The sequence below is a fragment of the Phacochoerus africanus genome, chromosome 14, assembly GCF_016906955.1.
Source record: "Phacochoerus africanus isolate WHEZ1 chromosome 14, ROS_Pafr_v1, whole genome shotgun sequence".
NCBI lineage: Eukaryota > Metazoa > Chordata > Mammalia > Artiodactyla > Suidae > Phacochoerus > Phacochoerus africanus.
Genome location: NC_062557.1, coordinates 50936167 through 50956461, shown reverse-complemented (window position 1 = coordinate 50956461; position 20295 = coordinate 50936167). Strand labels below are relative to the sequence as shown.

The 20295-nt window shown below is 47.5% G+C and overlaps 3 protein-coding genes across 5 annotated transcripts in view; 1 reads left to right on the top strand and 2 right to left on the bottom strand.

Moving 5' to 3' along the window:
* The window catches only part of NUP88 (nucleoporin 88), a 37149-nt gene extending 31808 nt beyond the window's left edge, over positions 1-5341 (bottom strand). For both annotated transcript variants that reach the window (XM_047756896.1, XM_047756897.1), the window contains exons 1-3: positions 5004-5341; positions 1162-1331; positions 17-142 (exon numbers count right to left, since the gene is read on the bottom strand). In XM_047756896.1, coding sequence (XP_047612852.1) covers positions 17-142; positions 1162-1331; positions 5004-5294 — 587 coding nt within the window. In that variant the 5' untranslated portion in view covers positions 5295-5341. The remainder of the gene's footprint in view (positions 1-16; positions 143-1161; positions 1332-5003) is intronic.
* A 228-nt stretch (positions 5342-5569) lies between these two features.
* On the top strand, positions 5570-14729 carry RPAIN (RPA interacting protein). 2 transcript variants are annotated; one of them, XM_047756899.1, is made up of 7 exons: positions 5576-5978; positions 7404-7574; positions 8862-8922; positions 10951-11062; positions 11213-11276; positions 12899-13039; positions 14594-14729. In XM_047756899.1, exons 1-7 carry the CDS (start codon positions 5712-5714, stop codon positions 14621-14623), a joined length of 846 nt encoding a protein of 281 aa, XP_047612855.1. In that variant the 5' UTR covers positions 5576-5711; the 3' UTR covers positions 14624-14729. The 2 variants fall into 2 exon arrangements, 1 of the variants encoding a protein (XP_047612855.1); XR_007131649.1 differs by lacking the exons at positions 12899-13039; positions 14594-14729 and having other exon boundaries at positions 5570-5978; positions 10951-11116; positions 11213-11275.
* Positions 14730-14783: 54 nt separating this feature from the next.
* Positions 14784-19491, bottom strand: C1QBP (complement C1q binding protein). The gene is made up of 6 exons (XM_047756898.1): positions 19159-19491; positions 18444-18594; positions 16837-16930; positions 15626-15721; positions 15280-15402; positions 14784-15168 (listed from the first exon to the last, which is right to left on the bottom strand). Exons 1-6 carry the CDS (start codon positions 19388-19390, stop codon positions 15019-15021), a joined length of 846 nt encoding a protein of 281 aa, XP_047612854.1. The 5' UTR covers positions 19391-19491; the 3' UTR covers positions 14784-15018.
* Between the last annotated feature and the right edge of the window lie 804 nt (positions 19492-20295).

The following is a 20295-nucleotide window of genomic DNA, read 5'->3' as shown; positions in this document are numbered from 1 at the left end:
GACAAATAAAATTTACCTTATTACATTGTCTGATGTGAGCAGCACTATGTGGGGATCCATCATTTCACTCGGATACCAGGCAGCATGCTTTAGAGTCAGGGAGGTAGAACTGGTGAAAAATCTCTCAGCAATTGGAGTGGTACTAAAATAAAGACAACAATTCCCAAAACTTGGATGAAAAAACTTCTAAAGGACAATCTATCAACACCCTTTTGTCTTTTTTCCTTCAAACTTCCTTTTTTTTTTTTTGTCTTTTTGCCATTTCTTGGGCCGCTCCCACGGCATATGGAGGTTCCCAGGCTAGGGGTCCAATCAGAGCTGTAGCCACCAGCCTACGCCACAGCCACAGCCACTCAGGGATCCGAGCTGCATCTGCAACCTACACACACCACAGCTCGTAGCAATGCCGGATCCCTAACCCACTGAGCAAGGCCAGGGATCGAACCCGCAAGCTCATGGTTCCTAGTCGGATTCGTTGACCACTGAGCCACAAGGGGAACTCCCAAACTTCCTTTTCTTAAATCTTGCTAAGAAACTATTCAAAGCATTTATCAATCAATATCAAAGAATCAAAATTAAAATATTTTCTAAATTGTATTTTATACTGTACATATGATTTTGGATAAAGTATCTTATTTGATCCTTTTAGTAACCTTGTTAAGGAAACTACTAGGGCAGCTATTATCATTCCTATTGTGGAAATGAGGAAACAGATTTAGAAAGGAAACATTTTAAAGAGGTCCATCGTACAAGTTGTGGAGCTAAAGGTAGGTTTCTACCTTATATTCTTTTCAGGAGATCTTTCAGACTCTCATTCTTCAGGATTTGATGAAAGGAAAAATGCAAAAATGAAACTTAGCAATACTATGAGCAAAGTCTGGCTCAAAGATAATAATTGCTTTTAAAATGTCTTACTTCAAACTATTTGGAAAAAACAGCCTAAATTCCAATGAGACAGCAATGTGATAATCTAGGCAAAATAAAAGTACAATCCCACATGTACTATAAACACTATTATCACAAGAAGCCAAAGTGCAGACCTTCTGGAGTACTCTGCTGTTTTAACAGTAGCAGAGTTAAACGTGCCTTAAGAACCACTGGTCTTAAGCAATTTTCTGCATGTATTACAAATTATAAACACTAAACAGAAAAACAACTTACCTACAATTCACTGTTGATTTTCCACCTTCAAATTCAGAATTCTTCCCCCATCTTTTGGGTAATTCTAATATCATAAGTCCTTTTATTCCTATAAGCGCTACATGCTGTTGTGTTGGACTTAACAAGACTTGATAGATTTCAAACAGAGGTGGATTTATGCAAAGCAATCTCTGGAAATTAAAGCAAAGTGGTTAAAATCGTTAATGTAAAAATATATGGCAGTTACCTCAAAGCACAATAGTGCTTTAGTTTTTTATAACTGTAGGATAAGGAAGCATTCTGGATAAGTACTAACGCCTCAATCATTAACTGAAGAAATGTTCCTTAACTGTTTAGATTGGAATGTTATATAAACTGCATCAGATTTCCATACTTTGATAAATAAATACTACACATAATTTCCTTTTTTCTGATTAAACTCTAGACTACCACTTCAGTCTCAATCCTCCACCATTCCCCGCTTGCATCTTATACTCCAATCAGATTAACAATTAACTTGTATTTCTGGGAAATCATCATGCTTTGTTATGATCTGTCTTTGCACCACTATTTTTCCTGCTATGTCCTCATTTTCCTTTCTCAGCTGGCTAACACATTCTTGGAGACTCAGCTTCTATGCACTTCCCTCCCAAGAAAATATCTGATCTGGCCAGGAATTAATGCATCTTTTCAGTACTCCTACAGCACACGCTGGACAATTCTATTATAGTTCTTATCACCTTGCATTCTAAATATCATTTTATTTGCTCATCCCACACAACTATGAATTACTGGAGCTCTATGTCTTTCCTCTCAGTATCCTTGGCAAAGTATACAGCAACACTGCTGAATGACTCTAATATATGTTAAGTGAACAGAAAAATGAGGAACTCAGAAGTGATAATTACTACATTATAAACAGTACAGTAAGAGAATGGCTTTAAGAGCTTCTCCAGCAAGTAGCATGCTGCTTTACCAAAGCAGATTTAATGTGGAACAGTGGTATTTTCTTTTTTTTTTTCCTTTTTGGCCACCCCACAGCATTTGGAGGTCCCTGGGCCAGGGGTCAGATCACTGCTGTAGTTGTGACCTAAGCCACTGTGCCAGGCCAGGGGACTCGAATCTGCCTCCCAGCACACCCAAAACAACTCGGATCCCATTGCAACATGGCGGGAACTCCAGAATGGTGATATTTTCGGCGGTTCTGTTAAGCTGTTTGTCTTGGTATCATATGTCCTCAAAAAAAAAAAAAAAAAAAGCGCTCTTTTCTCATAAACATCTCAAAATTTCCATTTTCTTTTCACATTCAGGAATAAATCATGGTTACCAATGTATTGCTTATCCTTAAGTATAGTGAGTTACCCTAAGCCCAAATACTTTAAGACAAAAAAAAGTTGAATATAATGTGATTTCAATTCATACTGATGTCTGAGGAGTTCCCACTGTGGCTCAGAGGAAATGAATCTGACTAGCATCCAGGGGGATGCAGGTTTAATCCTTGGCCTCTTTCAGTGGGTTATGGATCCAGTATTGCTGTGGCTATGGTGTAGCCCGGCAGCTGCAGCTCTGATTAGACTCCTAGCTTGGGAATCTCCATGTGCAGTGGGCTGGGCCCTAAAAAAAAAAAAAAAAAAGACAAAAATACTGATGTCTGTAAGTCTGGGTTTTTTTGGGGGGGGTTAGCTGCTCTTTGTTGATTCTAATCAAATAGGTTCCCCCCCACCCTCATCAGTGGTTAGTTCCTCTTCCCTATCTTTTCAATCTTCTTTCTACTTGAGTCTCACAATCTACCTCAAAACAAAGAACACCTTTCCTAGGCTAAACGAATCTAACCACCATAGGTCACTTGTGATAATCATAGTATTTGGTGGTTTTTGCGGTCTTTTTTTTTTTCAGCCACACCTGTGGCATATGGAAGTTCCTGGGCCAGGGATCAAACCTGTTGCAACAGAGACAATGCCGGATCATTAACCCACTGCATCACACCAGGAACTCCTGATTTGGTTTGATTTTAAAAGTCATCACCCATGTTTTTGTTTCATTTACAGCTGCAACTCATGTTAAGTTGCTTTTTGCCTATCTCTGAGTTTCTGAGATTCTGGAGGACTGAAAGTTAGTCAGATAGTCATCAATATGTACTGAGAGCTTGTATGTTCCAGGTACACTGAAGTACGGGGGACACAAAAATAAGTAAGGCAGACATTGTCCTTGCCTTCGTGCTTACAATCTAGAAAAGAATTCATACAATGAACAAGTATATATAATTTAATCATGACAGTGCTAAATTCTGCACAGCAATATAAGGTGCTATTTTGTGTGTGTGTGTGTTTTAAGTGTGTACATTTTATCTATTTTTGGCCACAGCATGCAGCAGTTTGAGGTGGGATGTCAGTTCCCAGACCAGGGACTGACCACGTGGTGAAAGTGCCAAATCCTACCCACCAGACCACCAGAGAACTCCCAAGGGTGCTATTGTGATACTGTGTGCTGAGCATCTAACAATTACACTTATAAACTGAAATTTTAGGGCATTCCTGTTGTGGCTCAGCAGAAACCAATATGACTAGTATCCATGAGGACTCAAGTTTGATCCCTGGCCTTGCTCAGAGGGCTAAGGATCCGGTGTTGCCGTGAACTGTGGTGTAGGTCAACAGACACGGCTCAGATCTGGCACGGCTGTGGCATAGGCCAGCAGCTACAGCTCCGACTGGACCCCTAACCTGGGAACTTCCATATGACTCAGGTGTGGCCCTAAAAAAACAAAAAATAAATAAATAAAAATAAACTGAAATTTTAGAAGTAGATTGTAGGCTTGTGATCTATTTTCATAACTGCAGAAACACCTTATTCAAATCATTTCTCATCATAAGAATCAAACAACAGCACACAATAGATGCCATATGTTAAAATGGATGCCAGGTTTTTCTTGTTTTTTTTTCCTTTTTTTCTTTTTACTGCTGCACCTGCGGCATATCGAAGTTCCTGGGCCAGGGGTCAATCAGAGCTGCAGCTGCAGCCTGTGCCATAGCCTTGGCAACACCAGAGCGGAGCCCCATCTGCAACTGAGGCCAAAACTTGTGGCAATGCTGAATCCTTAACCCACTGAGCGAGGCCAGGGATCGAACCTGCATCCTTACAGAGACAACCAGGGGTCCTTAACCTGCTGAGCCACCACAGGAACTCCTGTTTATTTTTTCAACTGTTAAAAGACAAGAATCAGTTTATTATAAATAAACACTCCCATAAAGCAATGTTTGATGATCACAAGAGGCCTGGGAGATTTTCTGATCACAGCTACTTGTTGGCTTCTCAAAAACAAGCAAAAAATCCCCTTCATCTCTGGGGTTGGCCTAATTTCTTGAAAGAATTAAGAGGGTTTTCCTCCTCCACCTCAGGCACCAAACTTGATGCTCACAACAACCCCAAGACAGGACGTCCCTGCCCTATTAGGAGTGTGACGTCAGGAAATAGGTTCTCAGGAGCCACTAAAAATAGCACGTGCACCCACTTAACCCTGCTTTGTTTTTCTTCAGACATCCTGCATCTACATTTTATTGTTAATCCACCGTCCTTCCCTTCCTCCCAGACCTCTTGAGCGCCTAAGTTCTTGTAAGTGTCCCGCACAGTGTCAGTGAATACTTGTCAAAGGAGTGAAATACGGCACGAGAGTCTCCAAAGGATTCTGTGGCCACACTGAGGCGAATGAAAATAAGAGACTTTCCCACTCGTTGCTGGACGCCCCCCCAAAAGGACGTCTGTAGCACCCCTCCCAGCAGATAAAAAAACAGCCAGGATAGGAAAAGAACGAAAAAGCTAGTTCGGAGCCCAGCTGAGGTTCTTTTCCAAGATCAGCCTGGTCGTACCTGGTACTGAGAAAGGGAGGGCTCCTCGCCCGCGCCGCTGAGGCTCCGAAGGCGAACCACTAAGAAACAGCTGCCTTCTCCGTCCCACAGGAAGAGCTCTCCGCCGAGGCCTAAGACCAGGTTTCTTGTCAGCAACGGCGGCGACGAGGACAATGATGAAGAAGCCGGCTTCTCCACTTCGGCTGGGCTCTGGTTTTTCAGTCCCTCCCGGAGCCGCAAGAACACGGCGTGATTAGGAAGCCAGGTCTGCCACAGCTCGCCGTCTCCCGTAGCTCCTTCGACCGCCGCCATCTCAGCCCAACAGCTCGCCTCTGCTCAGTTGGTCAGGCCGCCGCTGAGAGCAGCCAATCCGCGCCTGGCTGCCTACCGCTTCAGCCAATCATCGAGCAGGCATCCCGGAAGCTGGAAACAGAGCTAGGGGTGGGGCGAAGGCGAGGCCAGCCCATCAGGTAGCAGCATTGGCCAAAGGAAAGCCAATCGCCAGTTCAGCATTTCTTCTGAAGCCAAAGGAGGCGGGATGAGGTCAACTGAACCTTGCGGGCATAAAGAAAGCTTTGGGGGTGTGGCAGTCTAGAGCCGGGGGTGGAGCCTGAGACCTGTGTATCATATTGTTTATTGGACACCCCCACCAGGATAAACCTAGACATCCAAAACCTCCCCTCAAGGCTTACCTCTCCTAAGGTAGTCCAGATTGGGTAGCCCTCACAAATGTCACTACTTCCGTCACCCATCTTGGGTTTGCCCAAATCTGTAAAGGAGTGGGGCTGGCCCGAAGGACAATGCCTCCCAGAATTCCCCGCGACCTGGTGCGGCGGGCACCCGGAAACTGCAACTCCCAGGATTCTGCCTGCTCTCCGCGGCTGGGCTTCTGGCGGCGACTCCCGGGAAAAGCAAATGGCAGAGGCGTCAGGGTCTCGGCACCGCTCTCTGTATAAACTGGTGGGCTCGCCGCCTTGGAAGGCGGCTTTTAGGCAGGTGAGTGTGGGATATGGGAAGCCTTGGCCGAGCCGTTGTCACCTCCTTAGTCCGTCCCGGGAACCGGTCTCCTCCGTGACTTCTCTCAGCAGATGAGGCAGGTGTCTTGGGGGGTAGACCTGGCACCTGGGCCTCCTACCTGTAGTCCAGTCACTTTCTAGAGTTCCTGGACCCCTCGGTGTGGGATTAGCCTGGACTGGTCTAGTCCCAAGAAGCCTTCCTTTTGGATTCGGGTTTGCTTTCAGTGTGAGCTGCGGTCCACCTCTACACCTCTTCAGTGACACCACCGCTGTTGTCGGGTGGGAGGACACCAGAGAGGCACCTTGTATACTCACCGCATGCGAGAGAGACCTTATGTCTATGCCAGTGAGGAAGAGAATAATTAGATATTATTTCCAATTCCGGAAATTACTTCTCTATTTCAAACTTTTTGAGCCTCCATGACTAAGGCTTAGTAGAGCTGTAGCCTGCAGTCAGTCCTGACCTATTCTGAACTCAGCCTGGTTCTTGTAAGTACTATGACCTGTCTTTCCAGAATCTCTGAAATAATGGATATGTTCCAGAGAAATAATCTGATGCTAGAATTGCCTGGTTTTGTTTGTTTGTTTGTTTGTCTTTTTGCCTTTTCTAGGGCCGCTCCCGCGGCATTTGGAGGTTCCCAGGCTAGGGGTCTAATCACAGCTGTAGCTACCAGCCTACACCAGAGCCACAGCAACGCAGGATCCGAGCCGTGTCTGTGACCTACACCACAGCTCACGGCAACACCGGATCCTTAACCCACTGAGCAAGGCCAGGGATCAAACCTGCAACCTCATGGTTCCTAGTCAGATTGATTAACCGCTGCGCCAGGATGGGAACTCCTAGAAATGACTGTTGACAGCAGCATTTCTCACCCTTGACTCTTGACGTTTTGAAGAAATTGGCACTTTGTTATGGGAGGCTGTTTCAGGATTGTAGAATGATTAGCAGCCTCCCTGGCCTCTTCCTACTAGATATCAATAGCCCTACAACTAGCGCTGTGACAACCAAAAATGGCTCCAGGTGTTGCGTATGTCCCCTAGGGGACAAGATTGCTCAAAGTTGAAAAACGGAGGCGACCACCAGAGCCATATCTAGAGGAGCAGGAATTTGGAAGCAGCCTAACTTTTCTAATGGCACAGTGGATACTGAGCTGTTATCACCCAGCTAGTAAGGAAGCTGGAACTGAAGATAGACTATGAAATATGTTGGTCTAGAAATACATTACCAAACATTGTAATTTCACCCACTATATGTGGATCTGGAGGACGGTACCAAAATAACAGTAGTCAGAATTATAGTTGAAATTTTGTGTCTAGAAATTTCCTTTAATGTTTTAATAACTTATCTAAGAGGTTGTTTTTTAGTGGAATTGCCCCCCCACCCCTTCTTTATTCTTCTTCCAAGGGATGCCTGGAGAGAATGAGAAACAGTCGGGACAGGCTCCTGAACAGATATCGCCAGACTGGAAGCAATATGTCAGGGGGAGCTCGAAATACCCTTCTGGTGCAGGAGGTTATGGAAGAAGAGTGGAATGCTTTGCAGTCGGCGAAGAGCTGGCCAGGAGCCTTGGCACAGGTCAGGCTGGGTTATGTGTTCTTAGGGAAGGTGTTCTAGCACCAGGATTGCCTAGTCTCCTCTCTCTGCCTGTGTCCCCAAGTCCTCTAAACCCATCCACCTTCTGGCCCCCAATCAAGTTTCTAATGGCCTTTGACCCAGGCTCTTCTACCTTTAATGTTAGACTCTTCTAGATTAATTAATGGTTCATAAACACCAGACTGTCAATCTGCCGCATTATTGCATCATAATCACTCATAAAACTAAAAGGAAGGAAATTTCACTCCTTAGCTCCACCCCTGGAAATTTTGATTCAGTAGGTGGGGGCTAGGAATCTCTTTGTAAAAGGATCTCCAGGAACTTTCTGATTCTAATCTCAGTCACAGCTGGGAGCTAGGTGTAGAGAGGAAGCCGTTTACCATGTGTCAGGAAGACCATTGGATTGGAAGTCAGCAGTTCTGGAATTTTGATTCTTGTTTTGTTATTGACTCTTTTTTTTTTTTGGACTAAAAAGTGGCATATGGAAATTCCCAGGATAAGGGTCTAATCGGAACTGCAGCCGCCAGCCTGCACCACAGCTACAGCAATGCCAGAGCTGAGCCACGTCTGCGACCTACACCACAATTCTTGGCTCATCACCAGATCCTTAACCCACTGAGCGAGGCCGGGGATTGAACCCACATCCTCATGGATACTAGTCGGGTTCGTTTCTGCTTCGCCATGATGGGAACTCCTCACTATTGACTGCTAACTCTGCCTCTTTAAGCTTTAGTTTTCAAGTTTGTAAGATGAAGAAGATAGTGTTGTCATTATTGTAGGACAACATAAAAAGCATGTGGGAAATTGCTTTGAAAACATCAAGGCTGTTATGAAAATGCATTATTTTGTGCTTTCTATGTGCCCCTCATCATGCAAAATGTTTGAGTTAACATAATCTCAATTAATGATCACAATAGCCCTCTCCAGTGGGTTTTATTTTCACTTTACAGAAGCCCAAAAGGAGGTGGATAGAGGTTAGTGACTTTCTGGTGGTCACGTAGCTTTGGTGGAACCATATACTTAGCTGCTGCCCTACACTGTCTCTCCCACATTTAGTGCCATTATTTTGTCACTTAGTGGTTTGCTCATTTGTTGATGCCCTCTCAGCATGGGCACATTACCACTTTGCCAGCACATTCTACAGAAGGACTGGACTGATTTCCTCAGTTAAATCTGGGTTCTTCGAGCAGGCCTCCATGTGTGAACCATGGTGGGTCTTGTCAGCTGATTATAACTGCACACCTCTGATGACCCCGCATTCTCTTGCAGTTGGAGGAGCCCATGGATCTGGCTGTGCTGGAGGAAATCCAACAGGAGCTGATTGATCAAGGTGATCTTTGGGAATAGTCCTTCCTGCCTATATGTCTAGCTGCTCTAATGAGGACCTTCTTTCTAAACAGAATGTTTTTAACTTCTTTTATTTTTATCTTCAGTTGAGTGTCTGGAAGTCTGTGTTTTTACTCTAAAGTCTTGGCTGTCTGTCTTCCCATTACTAAGAGTCTTCAATGCTGCCAGGCTTTGAGCTCAGACGTCTCCTTCCACACTGTTGTCCTCTCCTTATGACGACCCTACTGGGTAGTGTGAGACAGAGGGGAGTCGTCTCTTAGACAGGTTGCACAGCTGGTGGTGGAGTTGTGGAGCAAAATCAATTCTGTGAATCCAGTTCCTGTGTTTATTCTATGGACAGTACCTCTCTGTTAGTAGATTTTTGGTAATCCTGTCACCTTACAGGGTCTGGCATGGTGAGATCTCCTGCACTGCCTAGTTCAAGTACCTTCTCTCGTCTGTTCTCTACTGATGCCCCAGGGTCTTGTGAGCATCCCCTTCCCGCAGCATCACAGCACCATAAGACTCATAATTTAGTGCCTTTTGTAACCAAGTCATTTGTTGCACATAGCCCTAGCTTAATTAGGCTTAGTTTTCATCATCTGGTAAACAGAGCTGATAGACCTGCCCTATAAGTTTGTAGGCTAAGCTGATATGTATAAGAGATTAGAGCAGTGCCTGCCATATAGAGCTTTCTTTCTCTTTCTCTCTCTTTTTTTTTTTTGTCTTTTCTAGGGCTGCTCCCGCAGCGTATGGAAGTTCCCAGGCTAGGGGTCCAATCAGAGCTGTAGCCGCCGGTCTACACCACAGTCACAGCAACGCAGGATCCAAGCCGCGTCTGTGGCCTACACCACAGCTCACGGCAACGCCGGATCGTTAACCCACTGAGCAAGTCCAGGGATCGAACCTGCAACCTCATGGTTCCTAGTCAGATTCGTTAACCACTGCGCCACGACAAGAACTCCAGTTTCTTCATCTTTAAAATAAGGATAATAGTAAGGAAGAAGTTAATATATGGAAAGGACTCAAAATAGCATTTCACACATAGTAAGTGCTATGTAAGTGTGTGCTGTTGTCGTGATTGGTGCATTGATTCCACTTAAACTGAAGAATCCCTGATTTTAATTTTTTTTTTTTTTGATTGATGTTCTCTTCACCCACACCTGCAAAACCTTAGTGGTGAAACATGGGACTCACTAAATATTTCTCTTAGGGTATAAAAATCTGAAGTGATGAAAATTTGTTATGTTCTGCCATACTCAGTCATAGGGAACCCTCTAGAATGGGGGTTCCGTGAGGGAGAGTAAGTGTTTGGGCTTCTGCAGCTACTCACTTCTGCCCATGTAGTGTGAGAACAGCCATAGACCACATGCAAACCAAGTGAACATGGCTGTTCCATTACAGCTTGGTTTAAAAAAATGAAAGGTGTAAAAAAAAATTTTTTTTTTAATTAAAAATTTAAAAAAATGGAAGGTGACCTGGGTATGGCCTGTAGCCTGTGCTTTGCTGACCCTGGCTCTGACGTGTAGACAGTGAACTCGTCAAGAGCTAGAACCGGCCTTTTTCATCTTTGTACCCACGCCTCCCAAGTACGAGGGCTTGTCCTGTGTTGGTTGAATGAAGGAACACACACATTCTGAGCAGCACAGACTCCGAATGTGAACACTAAGGAACAGATCACCCTGGATTCAGCAGGGCGGGCCTGGCATCAGGAGTAACCATGTCAGTGTCAGCTGTCTCCAGCCGCCACTGGCACCCTGACACCCTCCATCTCTGCTCCTGTAGCCCCCGGAGCTGTGGGGGAAAGTCGCCCTTTGTGTCTCAGCCTCGTTGCTTCACAAGGAGACAGGCAGGGAGGGATCCAAGAAGATGAAGCCTGACGAGCAGTAAATATCTAATGATTGGTAGCGTGATTCTGCCCGAATTTGCCTCTTGTGTGGGCGAGCCTTTGAAGGTGAGGTTTGACATTCAAGACAGGGTTGCCCAGATGGTGGGCGGCAGAAACACCCCAGCTGAGCTTCGCCTTTTGCAGAACTATCCATCATCAGCGAGTATGAGAAGAGCTTGCAGTTTGATGAAAAGTGTCTCAGCGTCATGCTGGCCGAGTGGGAAGCAAACCCTCTCATCTGTCCTGTGTGTACAAAGTAAGAGTTTTCATAACCTTTTCAGCATTGTTCGTCCCCACCCCCTACTCCAAGGTGAGTGGACCTTCCCTCCAAATATGTTGTCTGGGATGTGTTGGGAGATCCAGGTCTGCTGGCCGTAATGCTCCGGGATCCCAATTCTGCTTCCAGGTACAACCTGAGAATAGCGAGCGGTGTGGTCCTGTGTCAGTGTGGCCTCTACATCCAGTCTCATGTGAGTGTCCCTCACGCAGACCTTTTTTTTTTTTTTTTTGTCTTTTTGCCTTTTCTAGGGCCGCTCCCACGGCATATGGAGGTTCCCAGGTAGGGGTATAATTGGAGCTGTAGCCGCCGACCTACACCAGAGCCACAGCAACGTGGGCTCCGAGCCTCGTCTGTGACCTACACCACAGCTCACAGCACCGCTGGATCCTTAACCCACTGAGCAAGGCCAGGGATTGAACCCGCAACCTCATAGTTCTTAGATTCGTTAACCACTGAGCCATGACAGGAACTCCCCTCACGCAGATCTTGGGTCACCTCTTCCCACACAGAACCCCCAGTGCTATGCAGTCTCTCCCTACTGCACGTTTGGGTCATGCTGGGAGCTTGAGATCAGCCACCGTGAGAATATAGGCAGCACAGAGACGGGCTTCGCGCCCTTCCCCTGAGGCACTTACTCCTGTCCCTAAAGTACTGCTGCTTAAGATCTTTAGAGAGCCCAGCTTAGAACTGGGAACACCTGCATCTGCTCTTCCATAGAGCGTTTCCATTTTTAAAGACACAGCTGTATTCAGAATTTGTCAGTGATCTTAAGATACAGGAGATCACTCATCTGAAAGCTTGCCAGTTGGTTGAAGTGGTGAATTAAACAAATGAAACATTTTTCAGTAAGTTTCAAACATACATTTGTTGGCCAGTCCTTGTCAGGTTTCTACTGATTGGAGAGCTGAGGTTTTCTTTTTCATAGAAATACATAGTCTAGAGTTTCCAGTTTTGTTTTGGTAAAGTGCTTCAAGAAGCTGAATGCACGACTTTAGGATTTTTTCCTCTACGTCTTTGACCTAATTCAACACTTTTTTTGTTGTCATTAGCAACTCATCTTTTTTTTTTTTTTTCCAATCTTTTTTGCAATTTCTTGGGCCGCTCCCGCGGCATATGGAGGTTCCCAGGCTGGGGGTCGAATCCGAGCTGTAGCTGCTGGCCTACACCAGAGCCACAGCAACGCGGGATCTGAGCCGCGTCTGCGACCTACACCACAGCTCACGGCACCGCTGGATCCTTAACCCACTGAGCAAGGGCAGGGATCAAACCTGCAACCTCATGGTTCCTAGTCGGATTCGTTAACCACTGTCCACGATGGGAACTCCAGCAACTCATCTTTTTGAGTGTTTCCTAAACATTCCACTTACTGTCATAAAAACAAAACTTTGTTTCATTCTCTTCTTTGATTTACATAGTATGTAATTAAGTCACTTGCTTACAGTAGCAAGTTCAGTTCACACAGGCAGATCTGGGACCAGGCAGTGCTTGGTGAGTGCTAAGGACACACTTGCTGGTGGAGGCAGAAACAGAGAAAGTCTAGAAAGCCTCCCAGCTCTGAGTGTTGCTGGTGTGGTGCATGGCGGTCCGTGTGTTACAGCAGGAGTGCAGAGCCCTGGTCCATCTGGAGGGGTGGTTACATGGTTGCTGTTTAAGGGTCCTCTTAGCAAATCATGAGCCCAAGAGCGTTTTCAAAGGTGCAGGTTGAGCAAGCCACCGTAAGTTACCTAGGCTGGTGCAAGGCACTGGGGTTTGCAGCCTGCTGACCGCGTGGCAGCTAGGATCAGGCGGTAGTGTAACTCTTCAATTTTTTAGTCTCCAGACTTGACAGAACAGAAGCTCCGTGCCTGTTTAGAAGACAGTGTCAACGAGCACAGTGCACACTGTTCCCACACGCCGGAATTCTCCGTCACGGAAGGGACAGAGGAAAAGTCCAGTCTTCTCATGAGCTGTCTGGTAAGCCTCCCACATGACCCAGTGGTAGGAGCAGGTCCGTGGGTGATTTTATTCCTACCCTGGTAGAAAGAATAGCTTACAAACAGGTAAATGGTTCAAAATACAGCTTATTCTCTGAGGAAGTTCCCTGCATAGGAAAGAGAGGGTCACTTCAGTTAAAGGCCCGTCATACCCTGAAGGGAGAAGGGACAGAGGCAGCTCAGTCAGGAAGTAGGAGCCTGGTGGCACTGCCATCTCTTGTCTGAGGGCAATGGCCTTCCTGTCCTTGGCACATAGGTGCCCAGTATGTCTGTAGAAACGAACTGAGGTAGGAGAGTCGAGCCTTCTCGGTGAGCCGTCCTCAGGCGAGGTGGAGCAGAGCTGGAGTGGGGAAGTTCTGACCAGGTGCTGGCGGGAATGAGCAGAGGAAGCAGAGGAGGCTTAGCTGCCGAGTGTCCAGCCAGTCACAGCACAGGAGTCATGGGCCCCAGTTGTCTGCTCCCATGCAGTTCAGAGCAGCCTCGAACCCACATGCAGGTTGCGGCTGGGAAGGCGAGGGCTGTGGGCAGCGCCAGCGGTTGTAGGATAGCATGGTTGGCAATGCTGGCTCCAGAGTTACAGTAAAGATGAGGGGAAGGCCTGTACCATAGGCCACCCCAGAGCTCTCCATTTTGGAAGGTCCATCATTTGGAATGCTCTGGAGCTCCATGTCTCTAACCTCTTAAGCGGGGAGCAAGGACCATTGGGCTCAAGACCCAACAAGCAAGGTCCAGCTATGGCGTGACTCAGCAGGGATGTGGAGCATAAGGCAGAGAAAGAAGATGGTACCGTTGAGCCACCAAGATGTGCCAGACCAACTCTAGGACCTAGAGGACCTAGGTGGAGATAGGATTCCGTGACGGGGCCTCCACTTGCTGGAGTGAGCAGGCTTAGGCTATACCTGCCATGACACGTGCCTGCAAACCTCCCCTCCCTGCTGGGCTCTATCACTGCCAGCTGTCAAAAGAATCTCTCTGGAGTTCCCATCGTGGCTCAGTGGTTAACAAATCCAACTAGGAACCATGAGGTTGTGGGTTCGATCCCTGGCCTTGCTCTTTGGGTTAAGGATCTGGCATTGCTGTGAGCCATGGTGTAGGTCTCAGATGCAGCTCAGATCCCGAGAGTTGCTGTGGCTGTGGTGTAGGCTGGCAACTACAGCTCTGATTGGAACCTCCATATGCCATGTGTGCAGTCCTAAAAAAGGCAAAAAGACAAAAAAAAAAAAAGCATCTCTCTGGTCCCTAGTTTTCTGAGGGTGAGGATTTTGACCAGTCCATCCCCGGGTTGGTGTTGGTGTTAGAAGGCAGTTGTTTTGAGGCTGCAGGACACAGTGCCAGCAAAGTCGAGACCAGGCTCCCCAGGGCCGCCGCCTCTTCCATGCCACTGAACTACTGCATAGTTGTAAGTGAACCCAGCATCCCCTCATATGTAGGAATTCTAAGTGCAGCATAAATGTCATTGCTGGTTACGACTTTAACTGTATATTGAGATTATTTTTGTGAAATACAACTTAAATTCTTCTCTATTTAAATCCAGGCTTGTGATACTTGGGCCGTGATCCTCTAGAGCCAGCAGTCTACTGGGTTGGAAAGTTCCATCTTGAGAAGGGGCCTTATAAATACAAACCTTTTATTATTTATCCTTTATTTTGTATTAAAGCTTTTCAAGTGTCTCTGCTCTTTCCATTTTATAAAGCAGGTTGAAGGGGAAGGAAGAGAAACTGAAACCACCTTGGAGATTTTATTGTCCATCATCAGGTTATACAAAAATCTAGAAATAACAGGTTTGTAGAGAATAAATGAATGGCAAATATGAGGCAACAGAAATAAGTTAAAATTGAATTATTTTCCATGATAGTGGGATGAATACCATTTCAAAGCATGTGGGTCTGGCCTCAGAGTAGGTTTTTGTTTGCCGGCCAAAGCCTGCCACAAAGTCAAGGTGTCTAGCGCCTTGTCTGCCTACTGGCTTTTGACAAAACCTTTGAGGTCCTCGAGAAAAGTAATGTACTCCTGGTGCTCCAGGGCTGTGCTGAGCTCCACCAACTCGTCGGCAAAAGTGTTGTCCACCCCTCGGTCCGCAAGGAAATCCATTAGGTGGTCATATAAGCCCTGAAAGGGGAAAGAGCTTTTCCTTACCTGAGACACTCAGATCCTTCCCTGTCTCTCCTGACTGGGACCCCCTGCAAGGCCCAGGAGCACCCTGCCCTATCCAGCACTCACCCAGTCCAGTGAGTCTGTGTTGAGTGTGTAATTTGTGTCCTTCCAGTCGGAATCGTCTGTGGATTGAAAACTCACTTCCTTGATAGAGAAAATGTCACTCTGCGCCTCGTCCTCTTGTCCAATCTGGGAAGAGACAGTATTTGGGGAAGCTGAAAAGTTTACCAGGACAAGCCAGACTCATGCAAAGAAAAGGGATTGCTGACAGCTTGAAACTGACTTAACCTTGCTCCGTCAGCCCAGCCGGTCTTGCGCTGGTCTAACCTAGAAATGTCAGTGTCAGCTACAAATGGGACCAGGAAGGTCCCCGGAGGCCCCCAGGGATGCCAAGGGGCTCCACTCTGCCTACCTCATCTTCTGGATAGTGACAGTCCAGCACGAGGGCCTTCTTGCTACCATCCTTTGTCACTTCAACCACGAAGTTGGGAGTGGACGTCAGTTCAGGCTGGGGAAATAAGACCAAGTTAGTGAATGCCTTTGTTGGCATGGGTCTAGACCAGAGATCTCAGTTTAGGATATTATTTAGCCGATTTTTAAGTCTTGTGGTACGCTAGAATGTTCCCAAATAGGCGCGGAGAATCTCTAACACTAAAGCCACATACCAGCTGGTCAGGGAGAGGGGACTGCAGCCGACCTTTCTAGAGTTACAGACGCTCTTTTGGAGGGCAGCATATCGTATCTTTGGTACAGCATTTTACTTCTATTAGCACCCTACTTGTTTAAAGAACACGGGAGGTTTGGAATTAGGAAATCTGAACTCCAGCCCCAGCTCTGCCAACTAAATCTTTCTGGGCCCGTTTCTATATCCATACAATGCAAAGCTGGCCTAAAGCTCCAAGATCCTTTGGGGGCTCTTCCTTTCTTACAGCCAGGGACCAAAGGCTGCTTAATCACCTCTAGTTAACTGGTCATCCCAATGGCTTAATAATCACAGCAAGCCTTCCTTTGAAGGTGAGTGCAATGGGGGCGGGCGGGGTCTTCCAGGGAGTGGAACTGCTGGGTCATGAGACAGTACCATGCCCACCCAGCCAGAAAATCTGGGGACCCTGTAGCCCTCATACTGGCTGGTTTCTAGGCCAGGTACACCACTTCCTAAATGTGTGAAGACTGAGCACCATCCAGGTCCAACCAAGGGGGTCGACATTCTAAGGAGAAATGGTGCCAAAGTCTGTGCTGCCTCTGGCTGGTGTGAACTGCCAGCCTGGAATGTCTCAGGACATTCCTCACGTGGAAACCCTCCAAATGGTGATCTCGGGTACCAAACGCCTCCTGATCATGGGAAGGGCGAGACAATTTCAGTACCTTTGAAACTACGAGCCTAAGTCTGCAGCCTACAATTTACCTGGGCCCTGGGAAAGAAAAGGGGCCACAGAGTCCCCAGCTTAAAGCTGGCTAGAAACTAGTGCTTTATAAGAAAAGGCCCAAAGATGACTGTATTTTGCCTTCTCTCTCCTAGCATTAGAGGACGGAAACAGCAAAAACCAGGGCTCCTTCTCTAAGCCTCCAGAATGGCCTGTCAGAACAAGGTGGCACAGGCTGGTTCCTGTGCTACAAACCTACCTCCTGTTCCTCAACCTTCTGCCCTTCTGACGGCTGCTCCTCCTCCCCATAGGGGGGTGGGATGCTGTTGTTGATGTTGAAGGTGACAGTGATCCTAGAAAAGCCAAAGAAACACAGAATGTACTTTCAACGGAGTAGTTAAGGCGGGTGCCTGCATCCTACCCACAGCTGGGTTCAGCAGGTCTGAGGGGGGCCTACTATGTGCTGCCAGACAGCCGTCAAATAGACCCTAGCTCCTAAGACAGTCATGGTTGGGCCCCTTCCATCAGGTCAGCATCCGGGGCTCACTGCCAACATGTGTCCACAGCCAGCTAACACTGCTGTCCCAGTTTTCCCAGGACACCCTCTGGTGGTGGTGAACAGCTGAGAAGCTGGGGGCAAAGCCTTTAAAAAGCTGTCCTCCATCAGAAAATCTGCCCCCAGGAGGAAGGAAGAAGGCGTCCTGGAGGGTGGTGGCATGAGCTGAGCATGAGAAGCAGCCCTGGCCCCAGTGAGGGGAGAGCTCCCAGAGAACAGGCTGCAGGACAGGCTCATTCCTCAGGGCAGTTGCGGGAAGTGTTACAATCACAAAGCAGACTGCAAACACCAAGTAGTGACAATTTTAAGTTAAAAGACTCGCCACCTCATGGTACCTCGTTTCAAAGTTTGAATGATAAACAGATTTGGAATGAGCAGTGCTGGGTTGTGTGCCACAGTACGCTGTAGTTCTTCTCCGGGCTGTGCTAACCAGCCGCCTTGTCAGTTTGAGGTTTGAGGTTCAGCCATAAAATTTGTCTAATCTGCAACAGTGCTGACTAAGCTGAGCTCCTGGGCACCAAATTGCAGTTACGTTCATTAGAACATTATTTTTACACTGGCCTTAAACTGCCTATGACTTACCCTAGTCAAGTGGTTTAGGCAAAGTTCCAGAATAACACGATGGATTTATGAAGGGGAAACACACTAACTACACCACCAGGTGAAAAAGAACCAGAACCCTACTTCACAGCACAAACAGAAACCTTTGTTCCCCCAGAGTGGATCACGGACTTAGCTTAACCAGGTGGAAGGCTTCCCACCTCTCTAATGATAACCCTTGCCATACCCGATCCTGCCACTTATCTTCTTTTCTCCACTGTAAACACAGTAGGGGCTTTGTTTTCCTAGCCTGTAACTCAGAGATTCTCTCCTACTGTCAGAATTTCTGAATTTGCATGCCTAGATTTAGGAAAGGCGTGGCCTCCCTCACCAGTAAGGGTTTAGTGAATGATGCCTCTGTTGGTCCAACAGACTCCCAGCTACTTGGCTTCTTTCTTCTTTCTTACTACCTTCTCATTAACCACCACAGCACATCGGTGTGCAGCGGATGAACGGCCTGGAGCATGTGAAGTTACCAAAACAAGGCCTCTCAGCTCTCAGAAAGTGTCAAAGTACCTGCCTTAACTAAAGGCTGGTTTTTGGTTTTGTTTTTCCTTTCTGGCCGCCCCTTGGCATGTGGAGTTTCCAGGTCAGGGATCAGATCTGGGCTGCAGCTGTGACCTACACCGCAGCAACCAACTAAAGGCTGTTTGGGGATGACTCAGGGCAGCTCTTGCAGGGTCATGGAGTCCACAGGCCCGAGTACTTACTTTTCTCCAGCAACTTTCCTCACTAATTTGGCTTCTGTCCCATTCACTTCCAGCTCCCAACCTCCAGACATCTTGGGGAGAGACTTATGCTTCTGTATCTTCTTCTCTTCCTTAATCTCATCACTAAGGAATTCAACAAAAGCTTTGTCCCCTGCAACAGAAATCACTTAGTTACAGAAAAAAGAACCAATCAATCTAAAAGAGAAAAATGACCCAGGTTCCTGTAGGTAGAGATCTGGACTTGAGCTATTTCTAATACTTGTACTATTAGTGGCTGTAGGAACTTACTTAGACCAACCCATATCCATTAGGACTCAGTTTCCCCATCTGTAAAAATGCCGTTATCAGTAAGAAGTTGAGCTCGATTCCGTAAAAGTGATTCTCAACAATAAACTTCTTATCACTTTTCAAAACAAAGGAAAAGAATTCGTAACTACCCTATTTCTCTTGCTAACTACCATCACCGCTACTTCTACCCGCGACCTTTGGCTTTCGCAAAAATCCATTTTCGAGAGACTAAGCTTAAGTATCGCTCCCCTCACGGGCAATCTCAAGTGGGTTTACCCCGCCTTTCGCCGATCAGTGGGAGATTGTTCCCGACCTCGGGCGCGGCTCCGGTCTGTCCACTTGAGATCTAAACTTCTCCGTCCCGGGTCCCCCCGCTCCACCCAGAACCCGGTCCGTTAAGCTCCCGGCCCACGTGCTCGAGTCTCACCTTCGGTGTGCAGCCCGCCGCAGCCGCAGCCGCAGGCGCAGGGCCCCCGAGGCCGTAGGAGGCTGGGCGGCTGCACCGACCCGGCACGCACGCTCAGGAGCCCGAAGGGCCGGGCGCACAGCCGGGACGCGGGCTGCAGCAGCCGCGGGAGCGGCTGGGAGGGCGCGGCGACGCAAAGGCCGGCGACGGCGGTGCCCAGGGCGCGGGGCACGCAGCGTAGCAGTTGCAGCATTTTAGCAGCGGAGGACACGTGTGGATGCGAAAGACGACTCACTCCAAGAAGGACGACTCCTTCTCTCCGCGCCCCCTAGAGATAGGACCGCCGCCGGAAGTCCCGCCCCTGCCAGGGAAGCGCTTCCGCGCTGCCTCTTTGCAGACCGAAGACACCGTGGGCGGGATGGCGCCCTCTGCTGGCGGCCTCCGGTGCTGGACTCGCGTAACTAAATTTTCTTTCCAGAGTCGGCTGAGTTCAATTGGCCAGCATCAGTTCTCTCCAGTGGCTGCTGACACACCCTCTAAACTTCCATCTACTCTTCTCAAGCACAGCCAGGTTTTCTATGACTTCGTGGAATGCATTCTTGCCACCCACAACTCCCAAAGACCAGCCTCCGAGGCCATCTCCCTTAGGAAGCCTTCCTGGAGCTTCCTCCTCTTCCTTGAGACACAGGGACTCATGCCTGTGTGACTCGGCCCCTGGGTTTCATTCTTTTCTTGGCAGAAACCTGGCATTACTGGTTTACCTGGAAGCCACCCCTCACTGCCACCAGGCCTGGCACTCCTAAGGGCAAGGTCCCTGATCAATTCCTGTGACTCCCCAGCTCTCTCCAACTTTACACCTTAATGCTCCAACAGGACATTATTTTTCTGGGGGCAAAAACCTCACAGCTTACATTAGATTTAGATTAAGAAAACTAATCTTCCTACCTTACCAGGGCACGTAAAATACACAGGGTCATCAAGAAAGTAAGTCTTCCCAAATCAGTGGCGAAAATAAAACAATATATTCCTTTTTTTTTTCCTAGGGCTGCTCCCGCGGCATATGGAAGTTCCCAGGCCAGGGGTCCAATCGGAGCTGGAGCCTCCAGCCTACGACAGAACCACAGCAATGCGGGATCCAAGCCATGTCTGCAGCCTACA